At 35.0% G+C, this 10,699-nt stretch overlaps 2 protein-coding genes across 2 annotated transcripts; one reads left to right on the forward strand and one right to left on the reverse strand.

Annotated features, from left to right (window-relative positions):
- Positions 1-1,154: 1,154 nt before the first annotated feature.
- On the forward strand, positions 1,155-3,332 carry LOC137732250 (uncharacterized GPI-anchored protein At3g06035-like). Its single transcript, XM_068471553.1, has 2 exons — positions 1,155-1,423; positions 2,630-3,332. Exons 1-2 carry the CDS (start codon positions 1,339-1,341, stop codon positions 3,157-3,159), a joined length of 615 nt encoding a protein of 204 aa, XP_068327654.1. The 5' UTR covers positions 1,155-1,338; the 3' UTR covers positions 3,160-3,332.
- Positions 3,333-4,154: 822 nt separating this feature from the next.
- On the reverse strand, positions 4,155-7,355 carry LOC137732150 (peroxisomal adenine nucleotide carrier 1-like). Its single transcript, XM_068471451.1, has 5 exons — positions 7,170-7,355; positions 5,668-5,899; positions 5,339-5,485; positions 5,068-5,228; positions 4,155-4,924 (listed from the first exon to the last, which is right to left on the reverse strand). The coding sequence occupies exons 1-5, from the start codon at positions 7,310-7,312 to the stop codon at positions 4,636-4,638; spliced, it is 972 nt and encodes a 323-aa protein (XP_068327552.1). The 5' UTR covers positions 7,313-7,355; the 3' UTR covers positions 4,155-4,635.
- Positions 7,356-10,699: the final 3,344 nt, after the last annotated feature.

Genomic DNA, 10,699 nt, shown 5'->3' on the forward strand with positions numbered 1-10,699 from the left:
AAGAAGAAACTAAAGCAAACTACATGGTAGCACATGACAAAGTTATGACAGCATAACACGAAGAGTATATGGGTGCCATGGTAAAAATTAGAATGCTAAACTATTGACAAAACCAAATAACTTTTAAGTTTTAGTAGCAGGAGGATTGTCGCTGGATCCTCTTTGTGAGGATTTTGGAATCCTCTAATCACATTCGTTCATCGTACATCGTGCAGTCAGAAATTATTGTAAATTTTTTTATTTAAAATTGAATATAAGCAGTACTTAATAAAAACTGACCGCACGATATACAACAGATGTGATTGAATGATCTTCGGGATCCTCACAAAGAGGATCCTCTCTCGTTTTAGTAATACTTTTTTCAACGTTAACATTAAAAACAATTAAAACTACATGGACTTGTATACGCTATGAAATTCATGGACAAATGTATTCTCCTGGCCAAGGTCGTGTTCTCTTGAGTATGAAATTAATCCATTTATCATTGATATAGCACTCTCTGTAAATGAACTCCTCATAATTTTCAAACCCAAAATTAATAAACAAGTTACGGAAGTTGAAATGCATGAACTAAGCCATTGGTAATGGATCCACATGCCTACTTTTGTTTCTTATATACTCCTCTCAATTTTCGATGTCCAATCGAATAAATTGAAGAAAATCAATAACTAAAAGTAAACAAAATTGTGTAAGAAATAAAAAAGTGTGAGTGAATAGCATTATCCTTAACCTAATGTACCACTTTATATTCAAAATTTCAAACTTCCCCTTGTGGGATGTACTCAAAAAAATTTCGAGTTCTCATTTCTTTTGGATATGCATAAATTAAAATGGGTTGGAATATTATTTGATGGAAAAAAAAAAAACATCAAAATCAGAAATCATTTTGCTTTATTTTTCACTTTCCATTCATCTTGTGATGTTTTCAACTACAAAAAAAAATAACCAGAACAAAACCTCAAGTTTAAATTGTTTACTTTCCCGATAATAATAAAAATATTATTATTTAAATATTAATTAACGTGTTCAATCATAAATATAGTATAAAAAATGGTGTAACGTTACTTCTAATTTTGGTTCCAAAGGACAGACCAAACTTTTGATTAGCGTCCGATTCCAAAACACTGTCGGTTTAGGCCGCGAAGGCTCACCCGAAAAACGTCGTCGTTACGCCCAGTTAGGAGTCACATCTTCGTCAAACAAAGTGAAGTCTGCTTCCAGTTTTAGCTTCTACTTAAAGCAACAGAAAGAAAAGCAAACTCCCAGAGACTGTACATCTCTCCACCGCCACCGTCATTAATCTGACCTCGCAAGAATCCGCCACAAGCTCCGCCGACAATGGCGTCTCCGCTGCGTCTCATCGTCCTCCCACTATTCCTTTCCTGCATTGTTTTGCTGAGCCACCAGGTCAAATGCGATGGAGGTAAAGTTTTATGCTTTTGCTCAACAGCTTTAATTAACTTCCAAATCTTCAGGCTTTATGACAATGGTGGAGTTTCTGTATTCTGTTTCTATATTTTACATTTACGATTTTATTTCTAATTTGGGTTTGTTTAATTTATCAAAATTATTATTATTTAAAAAAAAAAAACCCCATTTCATATGAGATCTGATTAGAGGATATTGAACTGGGTTTAATTAATTTGGATTGAAAAAATAACAACATAGAATGTGTACTATCTTACTGGATCTTGAGGGTTTAGTTCTTTGTAAATGGGTAGGTAATTGTAGACTTGTAGCGTGTGCATTTTTGCTTGAATGTTGTGGGAAAACTACAATATTACACTCTGCATCTCCCTGGATGAATCAATGATCTGTATTTACTAGGAAGAGATCCCATAGACTTGTGTTATTGTATGAGACTCATTCTTTTCTTGAGTTTCATCCCCCCTTGGAAGCATCCGATAAAATTGGAACGATACAATATAGGCATAGCTGGGGAATATCCGATAAAATTGGACGATACAGAATAGGCATAGTTGCATTTCAAAAAATAGACTTAGTTTGGGAACATCTGATAGAATTGGAACGATACAAAATAGGCATAGTTGGGGCAGACTCGTAGTTCCTCAGTTGTATATACAATCAAGGGTTGTCAATATTAGTTACAAAGTTGCGTTGTTCATTAAGCATGGATTTGCTATGCTGTTTCTAAATTTAGTTCCATAAACTGAGGAAAGCTAGGTATACGTTCTTGGGACTAAGGCTAGTTTGGGAACTGCTGTTAAATGACTGAAGGCGCTTTTAGAGAAAATGTTTTTGGATTCCAAAAGCACTTCAAGTGCTTTTCCTGGAATAACTTTCATTTTTACTAAGGATTTATTCCATAAACATTTTCTCTAAACGCGCTATCAGCCATTTAAAAGCACTTCCCAAACGAGCCCTAATTCTATACAAGACTGTATCGAGAAGATAAAGTGGAATAGACCAACCGCAGAACAAATACATTGATTGCCTAACCCTAAAGCATATTCAGGCTAAAACTCAAAGAAGAGCTCTGGTTTGACAACCGAAAGTTAACTTTCAAATTTATGTTGATACACTGCCACATGATTGTCTAGTGGAAGTATGTATCACCCTTTTGACTTGTACATATTGACAATCAAATTTCGGTCTATCTTTTTTGCAGTAGATGAAGAAGATAGTCTTCTTCAAGGCATCAACAGCTATAGGACTGCCACCTTGAACCTAACGGCCCTTACAAAGAATGCCAACGCAGAGTGCTTTGCTGATGAGATAGCTGAGCAATTCAAAAATCAACCCTGTACAAACACCACAGGCTCCAACACAGTACCAGGCACTGAACCTAATTTCTCCGACTACCCAAAACTTTTAGCCAAATGCCATCTGAATGTCTCTAACACAAGAGATGGGGTCGTAATGCCTGCTTGCGTTCCCAGCCTTGTTCCTAGTCTGGTCCTTACCAACTTCACGAAGTCTCAGTACTCTGATAATCTTAACGACACCAAGTTTACTGGTATTGGAATTGGCTCTGAAGATAACTGGATTGTTGTTGTTCTGACCACCAGCACACCAGAAGGAAGCTTTGTGACTGCACAAAATTCACCAGATGCACAAGATTCTGCCGGTTCTGCTTCCAAGATCAGTTTGGTTCCCTGCCTGCTATTTCTACTAATGGGTTTTATCTTTCATTTGTAAACCAAGCGGATCTCCGTACACTTCATATTTCCTTGGCAATTGCTGCATTTACGGAGAAACCTCAGTCGAAGGATGCTGCTGTAAGACAATGCATGAATTTCCTATGAGAGCGAAATATTACATCCATAACTTGATGTGTCTTGTAACTAATACTAGATTGTTGAACATGCGTATCATCGATTCATCTTTGTTATTGAGCTTTCAATTTTTCGAAAAGTTTTGTGATTGAATACATGTACTGTGCTCATTTTCTGCATTGTAATCGGTATTTAAAATCGGGGCGGCTCTAGGTGGTGCTAGGCGGCTGGGTGATTTCCATTATTATTTTTTTTTTCTTTTTTTTTTGTGAAATTTGTTTAAAGTCTAATTTCTAATTATACCTTGAAATTTTGTTAATTTTATAGAATAGGTGTGTTGTGTATCAACTTAAATTCCGGGATGCTAAAGATAATTAGCTTACATTACTAAATTCCCTTATTTTCCTCCTATTTTCCATTTTATGTTGTTTTAAATTGTAAACTTGTTATACATGTGTCATCCTACAATACTCCTCACTATGGTTATATGGCATATATGCTTAATGTGTTTTTAAATTTTGAACTTGTTGGATGTTTTTTTTGCATTTTATCATTTTTTTTATTATCTTATCCATGGATTTCATACAAGTATAATTTTTTGTAAGTGTCAATATGCACTTGTTTACAAAATATATAAGAAATTTACCTAAATCCGCCTAGGCGCTAGGCGCTAGCTCGCCGCCCGACTAGCGCCTAGCTCGCCGCCCGTAGTATGGGTAACTGACACTTGACGGTTACGGTTATGGGTATTTAAACGGTTATGGGTAATTGTTTAAATAAATACACGATTATTATGGGTATTATACGTAAGTACAAGGGGGTGTCAATTTAACCATGCTTTATGTTTGCAAACGGGTGCCATTTAACTCTCTTTTGTTCTTGCAGTTTCTTTCCTCTCGACCAATGGCAATACCGAAAACTGACACTGACGTGAGGTTTGTCTTTTAATATTTTATCAGCAGAGTCTTAATTAGACTCACAATAACAATAAATTAATTGTTTTGGTGTTTACAATTACACATATATATGTATATGTATACATATAATGAACAGTGGTTGCTACGTGCGAATCCAAACAAGTATAGAAGTGTGAATTCAATTAGTTTGTATTTATACAATTTAGTGGTTTATTTTGCAGAACGTAATTGGTTTTTTCTGGATATTTTTTGACAATCTAAATGAACAGGATGACTAAAAAGCCAAAAGATACATCAAAGTGAAAAACCTTCCTCTCTAACCCATATTTTCCTTGCTGATATGAAACTAAACTTTTCCAGCTTCGACCAACATTATTGAATTTGAATCCGATATGTAAAACTCCAAATGTGAACAAATCCAATGACACACGTTTAATACAAGGACTCGCTTCATGCATTCGATTCTCATTGTCATCGCTAATTCAAGCGCTTTTTAATCTGCTCTTGTTCACAAACAAATACCTCCTTAGAGCAAGCAAAAGGACCCATGTTGTCTTTGTGATCTTTTCCTTTATCATCAAAAGCAATGCCGAGCTCAGCACAGTTTTCAGTATCTGCGCCTGTAATCCTTTGAAGAAACCCAACGGCCCCTCTCGTTTCCAAATGGCATAAAATGCACCTGAAACTGTCTTTTGGGACTTTTGAGTTTCGCTCTGAGCTCCGTTGCTGCCCTCTTCATCTTCTTCTGCAGCTTGAATCATGACCTTGCACCTGTCGCAGTACATGAAAGCCATATATGAAGGGAGGTACGACATGTATCAGTTCCAAAACCCTGCTTTTCCGGCTTCCTGTAAAGACTACAAATAAACTATATACGTGTTGCATAGAGAAGATTGGTAGAATTGAATATCCACCTGATGGCTGGGTATGTCAAGCAGGACGCAATGCACTTTGAGACGGCGCCCAATACGAAAGCAGAAAAGGCAGAAAGGGCTTCTGGAGATGACTCTGTACCTGTTCTTTTTCTCAGCTGCCCCCTCAGAAGTCTTTGTTTCAACTGATCAAATACTGTGTACTGTACAAAAACAGCTCAAAGATTCAAATTAAGTTATCATTTTAGCATCTTCAATCAATTATAATAGCCTGTATATGGTATATCGTACACTAGAGCGTAAACTTAAGTACCTGGATAGATGGGTTAGATGTCAAAAGAAGAGATATGCCAAGACCATCAAATGCCTCAATCCAAGTTCCCTCTGAAAGCGTCTTCCAGAGTCCTTTGGATTTTCCAAACTCACTTGTCTGCATCTTTGAGGATGCTGTATCCAAGGGCTGCAAGCAAAACCCAGAAACTTTAACATCTTATGGTAAGGACTAAAATTAGTAACTAAAAAATAAAACTGAGTTCTTTGCTCGGTGATAGCATACGATTTTGAACTCGTCTATTGACTCTAACTGGCCCACGACTAACATGCATATCTTTAGTAAAGGGACATACTGTTTTTGTAACTCACCTGTGTCACTATGACTGTACAAGCCCCGGCAGCAGCCGCAACAATTAAGTTTGCTCTTGTTCCCATGTTTTTATTTCCACTTTTCTCCAAGTATAACCTCTTAAAAAAACTGTATCCATAGAAGTAGATGAACTGTGAAATAAAGGACTGAAAGTTCTTTGTCCCAAGGCCCTGGTATAAAGAAAGCACCTGACGGGTAGAAATTGCTTCCCATAAAACATCAGAAATGTTCCTGCAAATGCCAAAAAAAAAAAAAAACATTCAGATGAAAGTTGCATAAGAAAAGTTTTTTTGGACAAATCTTGTTAGATTTAAAACAAGACTTGATCTTTCCATGGTTAACCTAAGGATATTTGAAATTTCGAAGCATTGGAAAAGCTTCCTACAGTGAAGGAAATTTCCTTCTTTCTTTCCTAACCTTCTAAGGTGAAACAAGTTCAAAATTGAAAGGGAGACAGATATACACAACATATTGTCAGGTCAGGTGCAGCTTATACACCGAATACCGCTCTGCTAAATAACATATGAGACAAAAATCACTTCTTCGGTGATAAAGCTGGTTTTAAAAAAAAGTACACGTTAAAAGCTGGTTTGGTATTGCTGTGCTTTGAAAAAAAACTGCTTCTACTGTGCTGTGAGAATAAACAGCTGTGAAATAAAGCAGCAGAATGTTTGGTAAACTTTTTTGTAAAAATGCTTTTGAGAAAAAAAAAAACAGTATTACAGTGTTTGGTAAATTTTTATGTAAAACAAATGTGAAAAAAAACCGATTTTTCAAAGCTGAGTTTGCAACTTCTTGTTTTTGGCTTTTTTTCACCCAAAACTGTCTATGAACAAAAGCTGAAACTGAATGTTTGCCAAACACAAAAACAGCTCCCAGCTTTTTTTTATACCAACTTTTTTCAGAATTACCTCACCAAACCAGCCTAAATCACCACTCGCTAGCGTTTGTTACTCAACGGTTAGTTCATGGAATTATCTCATTGCTTTTCTTACGGGGGTACCTCCATGATAATATGGAAAACACTAGAAAGATCACATTTTGGAGGCATAATCATATAAAAAATATTGTTTAAGGCATAATACACAACTGCAGGCTCATCATTGAATAATCTTTCCAGATATCGCACACGCAAAGAGTAATTAAATACAACTCTAGTTCGACTTTCATCTTAAGTTAGCACGACTGACAATTTATTTGGCACAAATGTTGAACTTAATCTGTATTCCAATTCAAGCAAATGACTAAGCCAAAAGCTTAAAACTTTGAACATGGCAGCCTATAAGATAAACTGCAATTACATTCCCAGCAAAATTTGCAATATGGGTAACAATAAAGCTCAAATCATACAAACAATTATATACCTTAGGACCCAAAAGGTAATCACATTCCCATTAAAATTTAGAATATGGGTAACAACAAAGCGCAAAGCATACAAACAATTAGACCCAAATTAATAAAAACAAAAACCCAGAAAATAAAAGAGGCTGAAAAAAACAACCTGTATTTCTGCTGATGCTGAGCTCGGACTTCAGCTTGGTACTTGGTCTTGCAGGTGTCGAGAGGGTACAAGATGGTGGTGCTGACCAGAGCTCCAATGGCGCCTGAAGTTGCCTCTGCAACTGCTTCCAGATCAAATCCCATCCTCTTCTCTTTGGGGAATTGGAATCCTGGGCTGAGAAAAGAATTGGGATTTTAGGGGAATGGAAAAGGAATGCAATTCATGGGGAGCTGGGGTGGGCAGGTCCGTAAATATGGAGGTATGGTGTGGTTTTGTGCGGGTGCAGGGCTGTTCGTGAGGAACTGAAAGTGATGCGGTGAGCGGTGAGAGGCCAATTGGGATGGGTCGGTCATACAGTTTCTTAATCTTCTCGGGAAACGGAAACGTGAACAGTCTTCTATCTCTTGAGACTAGAACCTTGAATGAGGACATCTTGTTTATCGGATTTGAGAATTCTAAATCGTTTTTGTTTATCTTATATTATGCAATCAGAAATTATTTTAAATATTTTTATTAAAAATTAAATATGAATAATACTTAACAAAAATTGATCATACGATGTACCCAAACGCTTTTGTTAAAAGTACTTTTAGTAGTTTGAAAATCAGTCTAAAAAAATTAGTTTATTTTGCATTACTCTTTAATTAAAGGATTAAGAAAATCATTTGAAATTGTAATAAGTATCTAACAAGTGCCTCTTGATAGCCAAAAACACTGGAGAAATTTTTCCGATACACCATAACTCATTATAAATAACTTTTATTTTTCAAATGTCAAATGTTAATTTGAAGACTTATGTGACAATATTATTTTTTTTCAAATAATAAACGTAAAACCTGATTTTAAAAAGCAATAATAAAAAGTAAAATTACTTTAGTCTAAAGTAGAAAATTCAATTGCAATGTTCAACTAAATAGTGTTTTGTGATGCTTTAAGTGACATTTAATCGCAGATTTGATTCATCGGTTGGAGATGCTGTAAGTCTTTTTTTGTCGAATGCATCATAATTGTTTATGGCTACCAAACATTACTTTGACTCCCGAAAGTAATCCCAAATATGTGGATGAGCCGCCGAAAGCCGATCTCATTCAATATTGAGAAAATGTACCATTAGACTAACTAGTTATGTCTATTAATTTTTCAATTTCACTTTGTTGTTTGAAAGATGTAGAACAATTTTTATTGTTCTAGTGTCTCAAATTTTTTCCATCGTGTATGCAGAGCCATCAGAACTTCACATGATAAACAAGTGCATGAAAAGTTTTGTCCAAAAACATTTACAAAGTGTCATCATATAACTTAAATGTGGAAGTTTCTCACCAAAACGTGAATATGCACTATTTCATACAGAGTTCATATAGTGTATCAATGTATTAAACTAGGATTGTTAATGATAAAAAGACTGTCTATTATTGCAACTTGACTTCAACAATCGATAGGTAATGAATTTTTATTTTCCTATTGTTTGATTCTTAAAATATTTCTTACTAACCTTAAAAGTTGTTAGGATTACATCTAACATCTTCGATAAGGGAAGGGATCATCTCCCGATCCCTTCTAATCCATCAAATCAGAAGATCCCAACCATTGAAATTTGATTCAACGGTTAAAATTATTATAACTTTTTGTAGCCGTTTGATCAAATTTCAATGGTTCGAATTCCATGATTTGGTGGATTAAGAGGAATGGATCTAGAGATGATCCCCTTCCCTTTGATAAATATTGGGCCAGATATTTCAAAGAGAAAATTAAAACATTGGTCCATGAATTTTGACTCAATTATTTAGAGTTCTGGTCCATAAATTAAAAATATATAATTATTAATTTATGAACTTGTCAAAATATGGAGTAATGATTATTTTGGATAATTATGCTAGAATATTCATTTTATATATGTAATAATTCGTCCCTAATTTTACGAGTTTATTAATTTTAAAATAGTGAATTGACGAAATGATCCAGAATATTCCTGGAATATTCTTAGAATATCTCCTAAATATTTTTTGAAATATTCCTTATGTTGATTTTTTTTTTTTTAAATTTCTCGGAAACCCTTCTAGGCTAATTTTGACGCCCCGAGTTCGTTTTTGGCATCCATTTAGTGAAATTTCAAAGTTTTAACGTAGTTGACCACCTCGGTGGCTCAGTTGACTTTTTGGTTGACTGTTGATTTTTCGTTGACTTTTTGCGAAAATTGCCCAAGACCCTTCATAGCGTATTTCGACACCTTGATGCTAAATCAGCACTTCGTTTTCCCATTAGTCATTTTAGTTGAGTTTTACTAATTGGTCCCAATATTATGTTTAGGTGTAATTACTATCGGATATATTTAATAATGAATTTTCTACGTAATTGCCATAATTAAATTAACGTTTATAAGAAAGGTCATAATGTTGAGAATTATGAAATTATTCTGAATCCTGCAGGATGCACAAGTATGCATATTATTATGGGATGTCTTAATTATACTTGCGGCCATGAATAGTGTTATGTTGACTAGAATTATCTATTTATATTATCTGCTCATCATGTGCTGCACTGGTGTTAGTACTCGTCCAGGCCAGAGCCAATTTTTCACGTGTATGTTCACATCGCACCGTACGCTCACTTTGGATCCATTGTAGGTGTCAGTCTTGTCCTATATTGCTATAAACAATTAAGACTCGTATGTGATGCGCATAACGCCAGTCTTCATGTGATTGTTGTACTAGAGTGTAAATCATTATTACACCCAGTCATGCTCATGTTAGAATATCTATGCATAAACCCGTGTGTCATCATATGTCGATGATCACTCGATATGATATGTTTGTTTATGCGAAATTATGTGATTACATGACGTTATGTGTTTATTTACGAATATCGTGACACATTGCATTTTTGAGATATTACTGTCTTCAATAAATATTTTTCATACCATACGTAATATATATATATATATATATAAACTGTACTTGTTTTATAGCGAGGGATTATTACGTTTTCAAAAAGTTATACAAAGCTTTATTTGTAGGCCCACTCATCGTTGTTTTTTGGCCTTCCAGGATTTAGTGGCAGTGTTCGTGTCGACAAGGATTTCTAGCAAAAGATGATATCAGAGCTTACTTTCGATGGTATACTTCTTATTCTAATTTTTACTATACTTTATTTATGCTCTGACATCACGTGTGAAATATATTCATTCCCGCTCACAAGCGCACCCTTATATTTAGGCACTTTTAGGTTTAAATTTATTTACATCTTCCACATCACTACACTTTATGACTTCATCACCCTCCGGATGTCGGACAACACAACTTGATTCGAAGTCTAGGTAGACATTCCGAGTCGGGATGTGACAATATATTTCCTTTAAAACTTTTTATTTAGATGAAAATTATTAATAGAATTATCCAAAATAATCATGGTTTACATTGTAATTCATAAGCCAGTGCTACATACGTCGTAATAATAAGGCACATTCAAAGGTGACCGTTTGATTATATCTATTTTTTTATTTTTTGAATTATAGAGAAAACAGATCCCCCAGA

Source organism: Pyrus communis, chromosome 4, assembly GCF_963583255.1.
Source record: "Pyrus communis chromosome 4, drPyrComm1.1, whole genome shotgun sequence".
Lineage (NCBI taxonomy): Eukaryota > Viridiplantae > Streptophyta > Magnoliopsida > Rosales > Rosaceae > Pyrus > Pyrus communis.